At 40.0% G+C, this 16832-nt stretch overlaps 1 protein-coding gene across 3 annotated transcripts in view; it reads right to left on the bottom strand.

Annotated features, from left to right (window-relative positions):
- The window catches only part of LOC140725601 (coiled-coil domain-containing protein 39-like), a 121696-nt gene that overhangs the window by 24701 nt on the left and 80163 nt on the right, over window positions 1–16832 (bottom strand). For 2 of the 3 annotated variants that reach the window (XM_073041255.1, XM_073041256.1), the window contains exons 14-16: window positions 11632–11755; window positions 3339–3498; window positions 967–1073 (exon numbers count right to left, since the gene is read on the bottom strand). In XM_073041255.1, the coding sequence (XP_072897356.1) occupies window positions 967–1073; window positions 3339–3498; window positions 11632–11755 (391 nt within the window). The remainder of the gene's footprint in view (window positions 1–966; window positions 1074–3338; window positions 3499–11631; window positions 11756–16832) is intronic. The other variant, XM_073041257.1, reaches the window with a different exon arrangement.

Genomic DNA, 16832 nt, shown 5'->3' with positions numbered 1-16832 from the left:
ATACAACAGAACATAGAACAGTACAGCCTTTCAGTCTATGATGTTGTACCAACCCATTAACCTACTCCAAGACCAATCTCACCCTTCCATCCCATATAGCCCTCTATATTTTCATTCCATCCATGTGCCTACTATCTAAGAGAATCTTAAATATCCCTAAAGTATTTGTGTCTACCACCACCCCTGGTATCACGTTTCATGCACCTACTACGCACTCTGTAAAAAACCTACCTCTGACATCCTACTTGTGCATTTCTTCTGTACTTTCCTCTAAACAACTTAAAGTTATGCCTGCAATAACGATGTTTAAGAGGCATTTGGATAAGTGCATGGAAAGGTGTGGCTTAGAGGGATACAGACTATATAGAGGAAAATGGTTTTTGTGTACATGTTGCACCAAAGGACCCAATTCCATGCACTAATACTCTATGTCTCTATGATACAGCAGCGGATGATTAACTTAACAAATTCAAATTCAAAGACCTGCCTAAATCATAGATTCCAACACAGCCTGAGCACAACAGTAATTGTCCCTATTTGTAGCAAAAATGGCTGATGACTGAGAAAAATGACTTTATTCGCCTCCATAGATGCTGCCTGACTTGCTGAGTTCCTCCAGCATCTTGTGCTTGTTGTTCAACATTTCCAGCATTTGCAGAATCTCATATTTATGATGACTGAGAGACTTCCATAAACTTATTAAAATATTTTCAGATCAATCAGTTGATCAGATAGACATAGTTAACAATACAAAAGATAATTAGCTGCTGTTTCCAAAGAAAATGTGATAGATTAGGACCTGTTTTCCATCACCGTCATTTAAGACCTGCCTCAACACAAATTCACGAGTAAGTGAATCAGGAAGGAAGTGTGCGGTCTTATGAAAAAAACTGAAAAAACTGAATTTAATCAGTTTTCCAATATTTCAGCAATATTCTTGGGAACATGACTATTTTAAATGATTACCTGAATGTCTTCCTGGAGTTCTCGAATCTGCCTGCGTTTGTATCTATATTTTTCATCAATGGCCTGTTTCTGTTCTTCCAACTTTAATTTATCCTCGTACTCTTCACCTGTTGATGTTATCGATTATATTTAAATATTTAAGTTTTGAAAGCATTGGATTAATCTTTTATATCCAGTTTAATATGATTATAGACCACAACTAAATAAGCACATAAAAAAATAACCTCGTTGATTGGAAGCAGACAACTTTCTGGATAAAGGAACTTTCTGATATTAGCTATCAGTTCAGGTTTTGTCTTACATCTTTTAACTCCATTTTTATGTCTTAATTGAAAATTGATGTTACCATCAGGTAGGAGATACAGAAGCCTGAAGACACACACTCAGCGATTCAGGAACAGCTTCTTCCCCTCTGCCATCCAATTCTTAATTGGACATTGAACCTGTGAACACTGCCTCAGTTTTTTAATATATTATTTCTGTTTTTGCATGATTTTTAATCTATTCAATATACATATACTGTAATTGATTTACCTATTTATTTTTACTTTTTTTCTTCTTTCTTATGTATTGCATTGAACTGCTGCTGCTAAGTTAACAAATTTTACGGCACATGCCGGTGATGATAAACCTGATTCTGTTTCTTAAGTGTGTGTATCTTCTAATCCTGTGTGATTTAAGGATTGTAAATTAAATTGAAGACATACAATTAATTTTGTCATTGATCATTAATAGCATAATTATTTTAGTAGCATATACAGCAAGGCTATGTTAATACAGGTGGCTTGGGATTTTCTGGAAATAAAACATCCTGCAGATGCTGAAATCTGGAGCAACATACAACTTGCTGAAAGAACTCAGGGTTCAGCAACATTGGTGGGAGAAAGAAATTTTCAATGATTCAGGTCCAAATCCTGGATCAGCACAGAGTGGAAGGAAGAAGGGGAAAGAAAGGATTCTGAGCTTATCAGTGGACTAAGGCATGTGTAAGATTGACAAACAGGTAGTGACAGGTAGGGGAGAATAAGTGGGGTGGAGAGAGTTGGGAATCTGTGGCAAGTGAATGATTAATGGAGGCATGCAAAAAGAAAGGAAAAAGACAGTGTAGAACTGGGGTGTCATTGAATTGCAAAGAGAGAGCAGGAGTCAGGGTGCAAGTACTTGAACGGGAGCACAGTGGGAAGTGGGGCCCAAATGTGCACTAGAATCAACACCTAAATCCAGGCACTGTGACTTGCAGTCGAAAAGCACATTATTTTCAAAAAGATGAGAAACAGATATTCTGATTTGCACTCTAGGCAAAAATGCATCATGAGGAATAAACAAAATAATTCTTGGTTTATTTGGAATAATAGAATATATAAACTTGAATTTGGATTATCAAAGAACTAAATAAACAGATCACAATTATAAAGCAGAAATTACTGTAGATTGAGAAAAATTGGTTATGAACTAGTCTCATTTTTCAAAAGTCCCATGGAGGAAATCTAAAATTTCCCAGAAATTTCTTCCAGCGGTAGATTTGGCTTAATTGAATAAGCTATCAACATCCACTGTTTCTCAACTGGCTTCTAATGACAATTTATGCATTGTCAGTATTCCATTTTGTATCAATGACTTTATGCAAAGGTGCAGAAGGTGAATATAGGCTGGCAGAAATCCATGGGAGTGTTGCCAAAAATTTAAAAAAAACAATATGCATAGGACTTTTGAAGTGTTGTAGCTGTCACAGTTAAGTAAAAAAATAATCTGGCCTAAAATAGGTTTGGAACAGTATTAGATCTTTGGAATACAAGGCAGCACTGCACATTTGACTTTTATTTATTTTCAGGGTCATTAAATGGATAAAAGAGGGTTTTATTTTTGCACTGAAAATCACCATCTGAAAGAATAGATTTACAATAACATGGTACATGTGCTGTTCCACTGAAACTTCTTCTTCTTCGGCTGTCCATCGATTTTTGATGATGACTGAGGCCTGGGCAAGGTTGTATGGAAGACCTGCAGTTGCCCATGCTGCAAGTCTCCCCTCTCTACGCCACCGATGTTGTCCAAGGGAATGGCATTAGGACCCATACAAATTGGCACCAGTGTCGTCACAGAGCAATATGTGGTTAAGTGCCTTGCTCAAGGACACAACATGCTGCCTCAGCTGAGGCTCGAACTAGTGATCTTCAGATCACTAGACTGATGCCTTATCCACTTGGCCACGCACCACTGAAACTTAGGAGGTCTTTTAATAATAAAAATCAGTATTTAAAAATGAACTGCAAAATTTGTATTAATCCCACCTTCAACAATTTGAACATCTTTTATTATAAGAAAAGAAGCAATTACAAATATCGTATTTGTAATGGTGGGAAAAGACATACTTGTTTCCGTAACCTTGCTGAAAGATTTTCGGTATGATGTGTTTTGATTGTGGAGGAGCTGCAATGTATTCTCGAGGGCTCTTAATTCTTTTTCACCTTTGGAAATTTTAGCATCAAGCTCATCTCCCTGCCTCTGAAGCTCCTCTTTCTCTTGAGCTGCCTAAATACAAAGAGTTTTTTAAAAAAAAGAGAACAATTGTTTTTAGATTGTTACATAATGTTTTAGAAATTATCTTAATATTACCATGTGTGCAGAAAGAAGCCAATTTGCAAAAAGAAAAATCCCCACACAGCAACTTAGAATAACCATTTAATTTCTTATTTATTGTGGAAACTATGTCATTGGTGAGAACATTAGAAAAATGTTTTTTTTTAATTAGAAGCTATTCCTACTTAGGTTTACTTTTTCATTTAAAGGATGAAATTTGTGGTACAGAAGAACTCTCAAAACTGCATTCAAACATCAAACTAGTTAACATGCTTGACTTCAAGAATTAGAAATTCTCTGAATAGCCACAAGTATCTATTGTAAAAAAATCAAAAATTAATTTTCTCATTTGCAGGATAGCCAATGAATGTTCTGCTACTAGAATCTGCCAGTTTGAACTTTTAAATGTGGGTTACAGCTAATTAGTAATGGCAGCTTGGCAGCCAAGAGAGGCATTTAGCAGAGGAGACCAAACAGTCAATTAATTAACCACATACCAATTCTGACATCTCTCATTTAACACAGCCCTCATTCAGTACCAAAACAAGTAAACATTATTTGATGATACAACATACTGCAGATGCTAGAAATTTGGAGCATCTGGAGATATTGGAGCAACAAACAAAACACTGGAGGTACTCAACAGGCCAGGCAGCAATTGATGTTCAATGTTTTGGGTCAAGACCTTCCTTCAGGACTAGAGGGGAAAAAAGCGAGTTGGCCAGCATTAAAAGTTTGGAGTTGAAGTGTAACATAGGGGCAAAATTGAAAAGGGTGATAAATATAGGACTACAGGTGTTATATTTGAATGCATGCAGTATACAAAATAAATTAGATGATCTTGTAGCGCAGTTAGAGATTGGCAGGTATAACCTTTGTGGACATCACTGAGTCATAGCTGAAAGAAGTTCATAGTTGGGAGCTTAAGGATACATCTTGTATCAAAAGAACAAGCAGGTAAACAGAGAAGATGGGGTTGGTCTGTTGGTAAAAAAAAAGAAATCAAATCCTTAGAAAGAGGTGACATAGAATGGGGAGATGTAAAATCCTTGTGGGCAGAGTTATGAAAATAAGAGTGAAAAGACCCTCATGGGAGTTATAAGGAAAAATTGAATAAGTTAGGACTGTATTCTTTACAATGTAGAAGACTGAGAGATTTCATATAGATATACAAAATTATGAGGGGTTTAGATAGAGTAAATAAGTACAAAACACAAAAATACAACTGCAGATGCTGTGGATCAAAGAATACGTACACAACGCTGGAAGAACTCAGCAGGTCAGGCAGCATCCGTGAGAAAAGAATAGCCAATGTTTTGGGCTGAGACTAAATGCCAGTAGGCTTTTTCCACTGAGGTTGGGTGGGACGACAACCAAAGGTAATGGGCTGGGGGGGAAAGGTGAGAAGTTTAAGGGGAATATGAGGGGGAAACTTCTTCATTCAGAGGGCTGTGAGAGTGTAGACTGAGCTGCCACACAAGTGGTGCATGCGAGCTCAGTTTCAACATTTGAGATAAGTTTGGATAAGTACCTGGATAGTAGGAATAGGGTTCCAGACTCTCCCACCATAGGAAACATCCTCTCTACATACACTTTATCAAAGCCTCTCACCATTCGATATGTTTCAACTAGGTTACCCCTCACCCTTCTAATTTCTAGTGATTAAAAGCCCAGAGTCATTAAACACTCTTCAGATGACAAACCGTTCAATCCTGGAATCATTTTCGTGAACCTCCTTTGAACCCTCTCCAGTGTCAGCACATCCTTTCTAAGATAAGGGGTTCAGAACTGCTCACAATACTCCAAGTAAGGCCTCACCAATGCTTCATAAAGTCTTAACATTGCATCCTTGCTTTTATATTCTAGTCCCCTTGAAATAAATATTAACATCACATTTGTTTTCCTTACCACAGACTCAACCTGCAAAGTAACCTTTAGGGAATCCTGCACAAGGATTCCCAGTCCCTTTGCACCTCAGAATTTTGAATTTTCTCTCCACTTAGGAAATAGTCTACCCGTTTATTTCTCCTAACAAAGTGCATAACTATGCACTTTCTGACACTGTATACCATCTGTCACTTCTTTGCCCATTCTCCTAATCTGTCTAAATCCTTCTGCAGCCTCTCTACTTCCTCAAACTACCTGCTCCTCCACGTGTTTTTGTGTCATCTGCAAACTTTGCAACAAAGCAATCAATTCAGTCATCCAGTCACTGACATATCATGTAAAAAGAAGTGGTGCCAACACAGAATACCATTAGTCACTGGCAGCCAACCAGAAAAAGCTCCCTTTATTCCCACTCTTTGCTTTCTGCCAACCAGCCACTGCTTTATCTATGCTAGTATCTTTACTGTAATACCATGGGCTCTTAAGCAACCTTGTGTGGAAGCTTATCAAAGGTCTTCTGAAAACAAATGCACATCAATCGATTCCCCTTTGCCTATCCTGCTTGTATTTTCTTCAAAGAATTCCAATAGATTTGTCAGGCAAGATTTTCCCTGCAGGAAATCATGCTGAATATGGCCTATTTTATCATGTGCTTCCAAGAACCCCAAATCCATATCCTTTGCAATTGACTTCACATCTTCCCAACCACTGAGGTCAGACTAACTGACCTACAATTCCCTATCTCCTGCTTCTCTCCCTCTTGAAGAGTGGAGTGACAATTCCAATTTAACAGTCTTCTGGGACTAATCCTCAATCTAGTGATTCTTGAAAAATCATTACTAATACCTCCAAAATCTCTTCAGCCATCTCCTTCAGAACACTGGAGTGTACACCATCTGTTCCAGGTGACTTATCTACCTTAAGACCTTTCAATTTCCCAAAAACCTTCTCCCTAGTAATGGCAACTTCACACACTTCTCACCCCTGATACTCTGGAACTTCCATCATACTGCTAGTGTCTTCCACAGTGAAGACCGATTCAAAACACTTAGTAAGTTCCTTCACCATTTCCATGTCCTCCATAACTACCTCTCCAGCATCATTTCGCAGCAGTCTGATATCCACTCCCTCCTCTCTTTTACACTTCGTGTATCTGAAGAAAATTCTGGTATCCTCTTGAACATTATTGGCTAGCTTAATTTCATATTCCATCTTTTCCTTTCTTAATGACTTTTTAGTAGCCTTCTGTTGGTTTTTAAAAGGTCCCCAATCCTTTAGCTTTCCAGTAATTTTTACTCTATCATATACCCTCTCTTTGGCTTTTATTGTGGCTTTGATTTCTCTTGTTAGCCACAGTTGTATCATCTTGTCTTCAGAATACTTCTTCCTCTTTGGGATGTATATATACTGTGCCTTCCAAACTGTGTCCAGAAATTCCAGCCATTGCTGCTCTGCTGTCATCTCTGTCAGTATTCTTTTCCAATCAATTCTGGCCAATTCCTCTTTCATGCTTCTGTAATTCCCTTTAATCCACTGTAATACTGATACATCTGACTTTAGCTTCTCCTCCTCAAATTACTACATGAATTCAATCATATTATGTTCACTTAACCCTGGCGGTTCTTTTACCTTAAGCTCTCTTATCAATTCCAGTTCATTGCACAACACCAATCCAGAATAGCTGATCCCTTAGTGGACTCAACCTCAAGCTGCTCTTAAAAACCATCTTGCAGGCATTCTAGAAATTGTTCATCTTGGGATCTAGGGCCAACCTTATTTTCCCCATCTACCTGCATTTTGAAATTCCCAATTACCTCTTTGGCATACATTTTTACCTGCCTGACAAGTTAAGTTTCTTCAGCCTTTTGTTACTGCATATTACTCTTCTGAATAAACTTATTGTTGAATTTGAGAAGTAGGCTTGCGCTTAAATATTTCTGACACTTTTCTAAATTTGGGGAATAAAAATATTAGAGGTAATTCAATCAATGTTTACCATTGACCTGAAAGATTAATAATTTGAATCTGAGAAACTGAGTGAAATCATTAGAAAGTGTTTTTGATAAGTGCAGTAAATTTGAGAGTAATTAATTTCTAGTACTTTCAGTGACTACTACTTCCATTTTATTTTAGTGTTTATATTTCAAAAATATTTTGTTAGCTGTAAAGCACTTCGAGATATTCTGAAAGAAAAGTGGAAGCACAATATAAACAAGAAAAAATCTGCAGATGCTGGAAATCCAAGCAACAGACACAAAATGCTGGAGGAACTCAGCAGGTCAGGCAGCATCTATGGAATAGAGTATAGTCAACATTTTCGGCCAAGAACCTTCAGCAGGACTGGAGAAAAGAGATGAGGAGTCAGAGCTGGAAGTTGTTGGGGGGGGGGGGCAGAGAAAGAAACTGGGAGGGGGAGGGGTGAAGTAAAGAGCTGAGAAGTTGATTGGTGAAAGAGATACAAGGCTGGAGAAGGGGAAATCTAATAGGAGAGGACAGAAGGCCATGGAAGAAAGAAAATGGGGGAGAAGCACCAGAGGGAGGCGATTGGCAGGCACGGATATAAGGTGAGGTGGGAAAGGGATGGGGAATAGAGAAGGAGGGGGATAAAAACGGGATCTTCCAGTGGCCACCCATTTTAATTCCACTTCCTATTTCAATATGTCAATCCATGGCCTCCTCTACTGTCGCGACGAAACCACCCTCAAGTTGGAGGAGCAACACCTTGTATTCTGACTAGGTTGCCTCCAACCTGATGGAATGAACATTGATTTCTCAAACTTCTGGTAATGAACCCCTCCTCTTGAATATTCCCCATTCACTTTTCCCTCTCATAAGACATAGGAGCAGAATTCGGCCATTCAGTCTATCAAGTCTGCTTCACCATTCCATCATGGCTTATCCTGGATCCCACTCAACCCCTTACACCTGCCTTCTCTCCATATCCTTTGATGCCCTGACCGATCAGGAAACAATCAACTTCTGCCTTAAATAGGCTTCTCCTCAGTCTGTGGCAGAGCTTTCCACAGATTTACTACTCTCTGGCTAACAAAATTATTCCTTACCTCTGTTCTAAAAGGTTGCCCCTCAGTTTTGAGGCTGTGCCCTCTAGTTTCCCACCATAAGAAACACCCTCTCCACATCAACCCTATCTGGTCCCTTCAACATTCAGTAGGTTTCAATGAGATTTCCACCCCCCCCCCCCCCACATTCTTCTAATCTAATCTACACTCTAATGAGTACAGGCTCAAAGCTGCCGAAAACTTCTCCGTTCCCGGAATCATCGTCATGAACCTCCTCTGGACTCATCCCAATGAAAACACATCCTTTCTGAGATACAGGGCCCAAAACTGTTGATAATACTCCAAATGCAGCCTGACTAGTGCCTTATAAAGGTTCAGCATTATCTCCTTGCTTTTATATTCTATTCCCCTTGAAGAAAATGCCAACATTGCATTTGCCTTCTTTACCACAGACTCAACTTGTAAATTAACCTTCTTGGAGTCTTGCACGAGGACTCCTAAGTCCCTCTGCACCCCTGATGTTTGAACATTCTCCTCATTTAGATAATAATCTGCACTACAGTTCCTTTTACCAAAATGTGTTATCATACATTTCCCAACACCGTATTTCATCTGCCACTTTTTTTGCCCAGTCTTCCAATTTGTCTAAGTTCTGCTGCATTCACATTGCTTCCTCAGCACTACCTAACTCTCCACCCGTCTTCACATAATCTGCAAACTTTGCCACAAAACCATCAATTCCATTAGCTAAACATTAACAAACAATTTGAAAAGCAGCAAAACTGATCCCAAAACTGATCCGAGGAACACCACTGGTCACTGGCAGCCAACCAGAAAAGACCCCTTTTATTCCCACTCGCTGCCTCCTGCCTTTCAGCCATTTCATTTCCATGCCATAGGATTTTATCTTGTTAAGCAGCCTCATGTGTGGCAAAAAGATTCAACATTCTCTGACCCTATGTCACCTCTTTCAAAAGATGTAATTCTATCTCTTACCACCACCGATTATGCCTTGCTGCCTGTCCTTTCAATACAAAGTATATCCTTTGATGTTAAGCTCTCAATAGTGGCCTTCTTTCAGCCACAACTCAGTGATGCCCACAATATCATACCAACCAATCTCTAATTGCGCCATGAGTTCATCTGCCTAGGTGCATTTAAATATAGCACCTTCAGTCCTGCATTCTTCACCCTTTTGAATTTTCCCACTGTGGTACAATTTAACTCTTCGGTCTGTCTGCATTTGTACCCAATCATTGGTTTATCTTTCCATACATTCATGTTACACCTATCATCTACTTGTAAACCTGCTGGATAAAGGCCATGGAATATAACCAAAATATTCCTTAGTTACTTGTGACATAGAATCATAGAGCACTACAGCACAGAAACAAGCCCTATGGCTCCATCAAGTCCATGCCAGTCTGATCTTCTGCCAAGTCCCAACTACTTGGACCCAGACCATTGCCCTCCATATAGCTCTCATCCATGTACCTACCCAAACTTCTCTTAAATATTATGATTGAACCCATACCTACCACTTCCTCTGGCAGCTTGTTCCATACTCGCACCCTGAGTGAAGAAGTTCTCTCTTGGATTCCCCTGAAATACTTCACCTTTCACCCTAAAGCTATGACCTTTAGTCCTAAGCTCACACAACCAATGGGGAAAAGCCTGCATGCACTCACCTTATCTGCACACATCACAATTTTGAATATCTCTAACAAGATCTTCCCTTATTTCCCTATGTTTAAGAGAATAAAGTCCTAACCTATTTACTCTTTTCCTATAGTTCGGGTCCTCAAGAAACAGCAATATTCTTGTAAAGCTTGAGAGCTCGGTGACAGTGCCGATGCTTGCTATTTTTTTGCCTGTGGGGGGAGGGGAGATTGCTGCTCGCTGCTGCTTATATGCCTGGGGTGGTTACTTTGGGGATCTTATGTTTATCTGTCACTCATACTTTGGGGCACTTCTCTGTTTTCATGGATGTTTGTGAAGAAAAAGCATTTGAGGATGTATATTGTATACATTTCTCTGACATTAAATTGGACCTTTGAACCTTTGAATTTTCTCTATACTCTTTCAAGTTTATTTATATCTTTCCTGTAAGTAGATCATTTGAACTGTACATAATATGCCAAATTTGGCCTCACCCATGTCTTCAAATCCCAACTGCTGTACTCAATACTTTGCTTCATGAAAGCTAATGTGCCAAAAACTCTCTCCATGACCCTGTCTACCTGTGGTGCCACTTCCAAGGAACTATGAATTTGTAATACCAGATCCCTGTGTTCCACAGCACTCCTCAGTGCTCTATCATTCACTGTTTAAATCTTAACCTGGTTTGTCCTCCCGAAGTCCAACACCTGACATTAAATTCCATCTGCCATCTTCAGTCCATTTTTCCAGGGGTCCAGATCCTGCTGCAAGCTTTGATAGCCTTCCACCATGACTAAACCTTTCAGTTTGTAATATTTGATTCATTCAAAAATCCTTAGCTTCATTATGATTTAGAAGCTAGGTATACTAAAGCTTCATGGATGCTATGAAATGTGTCAATGTATAGATCACAGTAATTCCAGTCACAGCTTGGCTTTCAATAAAGGTTGTTAGTCACGTGTAAACATGAAAATAATGGTATGGGCCTTTTCAATAGATCTCATGGTAATTGGTTTGATGGCAATGTTCTCCTTAACTGATCAAATGCCTAATAGCATAATCCATTTTTCTATAAGTTGCATTAAGTTTGATGCCCAATCAGTGCAGATAGGTCACCAGCAAGGACTGATAAGAAGGATATTCCTGTTGTGTTTAGTATCTCTCTGCTAGGGAAGGTAAAATTGGTATTAATGCAGAGAACTGACTTAGCACCTTCAGGATTTTATTATAGTGCATAGCAATGAATTGATATCGTAACAAGAGAACAAAAGGACAAGATACATTAGCATGATAAAAACTGTATTATCAGAGAGAACAAAATGCTGTTGCAGTTATGTTATAACAGGTAAAATTAATCAACTAAGTTTGAAATAATTTATTTTATGTCTGCAAATATCCATTGGAATAGTTAAATTGTCATAAAACAATCAGATGTCAAAGAAAATGATTTCTTTATGGCATCAAATAAAGAGATCAGCATCTTCCATTTCCTCTTCATAGCTGTAAACAATTTTTTTACCTTAATTACATAATAAGCCTGAGATTGTTCCTCTTCACCCTCAGGAGGCTCCATTGTAAATATCAGAATTTCATACCTCTTCTTCATTTTGTCAATTTTTGAAAACCTTTCATGTAGTTCGGCACTGATTTGAGAGAGAGCATAGAAAATGATTTAGCATAATGCAGGGTAAAGAAAGTTATTTGAAGCTGTCAGCAAATTTACAGTAAATTTTCCCATTTAGAATTTTCCTGGATTTTCTGGCAAACTATCTCCTGTGCCGGTAGACAATGAATTAAACTGATTGTGAAGGAAAAAATATTTCACATTCAAATGTATTATTATTATTATTATTATTATTATTATTATTATTATTATACAAATGGTTATTGATTTAAAGAAAACAATCTGGCATAACCTCCGGATAGAGAAATAGTCATTGTTTCAGATCTGCAACCCCAGTTAGAATTAGAAAGCTTCAAGCCACATTAGTGCACTAATCCCATTTGTCCACATTAGGTCTATATCCTTCTAAGCCTTGTACTTTTAGTTTAAGTGTCTCCTTTGGCTGTGAAATCCAGATATCAACCATTCTGTGTAAAGAATAGCTGATATCTGGAGTCTCCTTTAAAATATCTTTCTCTCATTTTAAATCTATAACCTCATGCTTCTGATCATCATGCACTCATAGAACATAGTACATAGAAATTTACAGCATGCTACAGGCCCTTCAGCCCACAATGCTGTGCCGACCATGTAACCTACTCTAGAGACTGCCCAGAATTTCCCTAGCGCATAGCTCTCTATTTTCCTAAGTTCCATGTACCTATCTAAGAGGCTCTTAAAAGACCTTATTGTATCGGTTTCCACCACTATCGCCGGCAGTGCATTCCATGCACCCATCATTCTCTGTGTGAAAAAGTTACATCCCCTCGGTACCTATTTCTAAGCACCTTAAAACTATGCCCCCTCATGTTAGCCATTACAGCCCTGGGAAAAAGCCTCTAGCTATCCACAAGATCAATGCCCCTCATCAACTTAAACATTCCTATAAGGTCACCTCTCATCCTCCGTCGCTCCAAGTAGAAAAGGCCAAGTACACTTAACCTATTCTCCTAAGGTTCACCCTTGTAAATCTCCTCTGCACTCTCTCGATAGTATCCACATCCTTCCTGTAGTGAGGTGAGCAGAACTGAACATAGTACTCCAAGTGGGGTCTGAACAAGGTCTTATATAGCTGTAACATGACCTCGCGGCCCTTTAACTCAATCTCAAGGTTGATGAATGCCAACACACCATACACCTTCTTAACAACACTTTCAACCTGTGCAACAGTTTTGAGTGTCCTATCAACACAGTCCCCAAGATCCCTCAGATCTTCCACACTGCCAAAAATCTTACCATTTATATTATATTCTGTCTTCAAATTGGACCTACCAAAATGAACCACTTCATACTTATCTGGGTTGAAGTCCATCTGCTACTTCTCAGCCCAGTTCTGCATCCTATTGATGTCCTGCTGTAACCTCTGATAACCCTCCAGACGGTCCACAACACTCCCAACCTTTGCATCATCAGCAAACTTACTAACCCACCCTTCTACTTCTTCATCTACGTCATTTATAAAAATCACAAACAGGAGGGGTCCCAGAACAGATCCCGCGGAACACTACTGGTCACCGACCTCCATGCAGAATATGAACCACCTACAACCACCCTTTGCCTTCAGTGGGCAAGCCAATTCTGGATCCACAAAGCAAGGTCTCCTTGGATCCCACGCCTCCTTACTTTCTGAAGGAGCCTTGCATGGGGAACCTTATCAAATGCCTTAACTGAAATCCATATGCACTACATCCACTGCTCTACCTTCAGCAAGGTGTTTTGTTACATCCTCAAAGAATTCAATCAGGCTTGTAAGGCATGACCTGCCCTTGACAAAGCCAAGCTGACTAACCCTAATCAGATTATGTCTCTCCAAATGCTCATAAATCCTGCATCTCAGGATCTTCTCTACCAACTTGCCTACCACTGGTCTAAAGTTTCCAGGGTTACCTCTACTCCCTTTCTTGAACAAGGGAACAATATTTGCAACCCTCCAATCTTCCGGTACTTTTCCCATCCCTATTGATGACGTAAAGATCATTGCAAGAGGCTCAGCAATCTCCTCTGTTACGTTCCCCAGTAACCGGGTGACTTACCAGCAAAGATAGAGAGGTCCGCTGAAGCCTGGTGCTACTATTTTCAAACGTTTTATTTATAAAGGGGCACAAACGTATGGTTAATACAAAACATTCAGATCATATACATCGTCAAAACTCAATCTAAAGCACAGGTGTAGTAATAATCAATCAAAAATGAGCTCTATCGTTGTCTAGGGGATACTGAGTCCAATGAAATGTAAGAGTCACTCAAAGTCTGCAGGCTTCCCCGTTTCGGGAACCGCTGGCATTTCACGTGTTGGAGAGAGAGAAAAGGAACACTTGCCCGTCGTCCTTGCGAAGCAAATCCCTGCTGTTAGTTAAAGTGGTTTTTCCTTTTGGGTCCAGCCACAGACTCCCGATCGGAATCTAACGCACGTGGCTTCCTTCAGAATGGCTTCCCGCTCCGACGGGAAGCACTATCGTGTCTTCTTCGTGTGTCTCCTTGGTGCGTCTGAGGCCCCGCCTCGGCAGCCCACCTTTTATCTGGACTGGCAGGGTTGTAGATGTCAATCAGGGTGGGGGTGAGGCAATCTTTCCCCCATCACCCATCTCACATTGCCCTTAGGGTTTGCACGTAGTCCAGTTCCTTATTCCACAAAGGTGTCTCCCAAGACAATGGCTATGTCCAAGGCTTTTGTCTTGCTGAGCGGCCAGCCCACATTCCAAACCGTAAGGCTCTCTCTCTTGCGATTCTCACAAAGGAGGGGGCTGAGGTCATGACACCTCTCTCACTTCTCACAGTAACCTGAAGTATATCTCATCTGGTCCCGGTAACTTACCTAACTTAATGCTTTTCAAAAGCTCCAGCACATCCTCTTTCTTAATGTCTATATGCTCAAGTGTTTCAGTCCGCTGTAAGTCATTGTTCTTTTTCCTTAGTGAATACTGAAGCGAAGTATTCATTAAGTACCTCCGCTACCTCCTCTGACTCCACGCACACGTTTCCACTACCGTACCTGATTGGTCCTATTCTCACTCGGCTCATCCTCTTGCTCTTAACATTCTTGTAGAATTCGTTGGAATGCGTAGAATGCTTAATCCTGTTTGCCAAGGCTTTCTCATGGCCCCTTCTGGCTCTCCTAATTTCATTCTTAGGCTCCTTTCAGCTAGTCTTATAACTTTCTAGATCTCTATCGTTACCTAGTTTCTTGAACCTTTCGTAAGCTTTCTTGTCTTCTTAACTATATTTTCTACATACATTGTACACCATGGTTCTTTAACTCTACCATCCTTTCCTTGTCTCCAGTTCCCTAACTCGGTCTCTAAGGAGCTGCAGCTCAATGCACCTGGCGCAGATGTGGCCATAGGGAGGCTGGAAGTTTCCCGGACATCCCACATCTGACACCCAGAACAGAAAACTGGCCTCGCAGTCATACCCACTATTCTTATGCACTGAGCCCCATGAAACATTCCTTTTTTAAACTTTTCTCCCCAACCTGTGTGAAGCTCTCTATCTCTTTGAATCGATTAGTCTGCCGTTCTTCTGATTGCTACCGTCAAGGGGGAGGAGGCTAAAGACACACTCTCAATGCTTCAGGAGCAACTCCTTCCCCAGCGCCATCAGATTTCTGAATGGACAATGAACCCATGTATACTACCTCACCTCTTTTCTTTTCTTTTTTGTTCTCTTTTTTGCACTACTTATTTAATTTATATATCAAGGTTCAAAGTACAGTACATGTATTTCACCATATACAACCCTGAGATTCATTTTCTTGTGGAAATTCACAGTAAATCCAAAAAAAAACAATAGAATCAATGAAAATCTAGAAAATGAAGCAGGAGAAATTATAACGAGGGACAAGGAGATGGCAGATGACCTAAATGAGTATTTTGCATCAGTCTTCACAGTGGAAGACACTAGCAGTATGCCTGATGTAGTGTGTGAAGGAAGAGAAGTGGGTGCAGTTACTATTACAAGAGAGAAGGTGCTCAAAAAACTGAAAGACCTAAAGGTACATAAGTCACCCGGACCAGATGAACTGCATCCTAAGGTTCTGAAAGAGGTAGCATTAGAGATTGTGGTGGCATTAGAAATGATCTTTCAAAAATCACTGGACTTTGGCATGGTGCCAGAGGACTGGAAAACTGCAAATGTCACTCCACTCTTTCAGAAAGAAGGAAGGCAGCAGAAAGAAAATTTTTGACCAGTTAGCCTGACCTCAGTGGTTGGGAAGATGTCAGAGTCAATTGTTAAGGATGAGGTGATGGAGTACTTGGTGACACAGGACAAGATAGTACAAAGTCAGCAAGGTGTCCTTCAGGGAAAATCCTCCCTGATGAACCTGTTGGAATTCTTTGAGGAGATTACAAGTAGGATAGATAAAGGGGATGCAGTAGATGTTGTGTATTTGGACTTTCAGGAGGCCTTTGACAAGGTGCCACACTTGAGGCTGCTTACCAAGTTAAGAGCCCATGCTAATACAGGAAAGTTATTAACATGGTTAGAGCATTGGGTGATTGGTAAAAGGCAGGAAGTGGGAATAAAAGGATCCTTTTCTGGTTGGCTGCCAGTGACTAGTGGTGTTCCACAGGGGTCGGTGTTGGGACCATTTCTTTTTATGCTGTATATAAATGATTTAGATGATGGAATAGATGGCTTTGTTGCCAAGTTTGCAGATGATATGAAGATTACTGGAGGGACAAATAGTGTTGAAGAAACAGGTAGGATGTAGAAGCTCTTAGATAAAGGGAATGGGCAAAAAAGTGGCAAGTAAAATACAATGTTGGAAAATGCATGGTCATGCACTTTGGTAGTAGAAATAAATGTGCGGACAATTTTCTAAACGAGGAGAAAATCCAAAAATCTGATATGCAAAGGGACTTGGGAATCCTTGTGCAGAATATCCTGAAGGTCATTTCATAGCTTATCACACCAGACAGTTAGCCATTCTTGTCTGGCGCGTGGTGTCAGAATTGGTCTCCTTTCAGCTTAACTGGGTCACAGTATGAACATTCCTGACTTGATCCTTGTTTTTTACGAGACCGAGTGGCTAGCTCGGCACTGAACCTGGCGCGGGT

This window comes from Hemitrygon akajei, chromosome 3 (assembly GCF_048418815.1).
Source record: "Hemitrygon akajei chromosome 3, sHemAka1.3, whole genome shotgun sequence".
In the NCBI taxonomy this organism is placed as follows: Eukaryota; Metazoa; Chordata; class Chondrichthyes; order Myliobatiformes; family Dasyatidae; genus Hemitrygon; species Hemitrygon akajei.
Note: the sequence above shows the minus strand (reverse complement) of the source record. Positions and strands in the feature narration are given on the sequence as shown.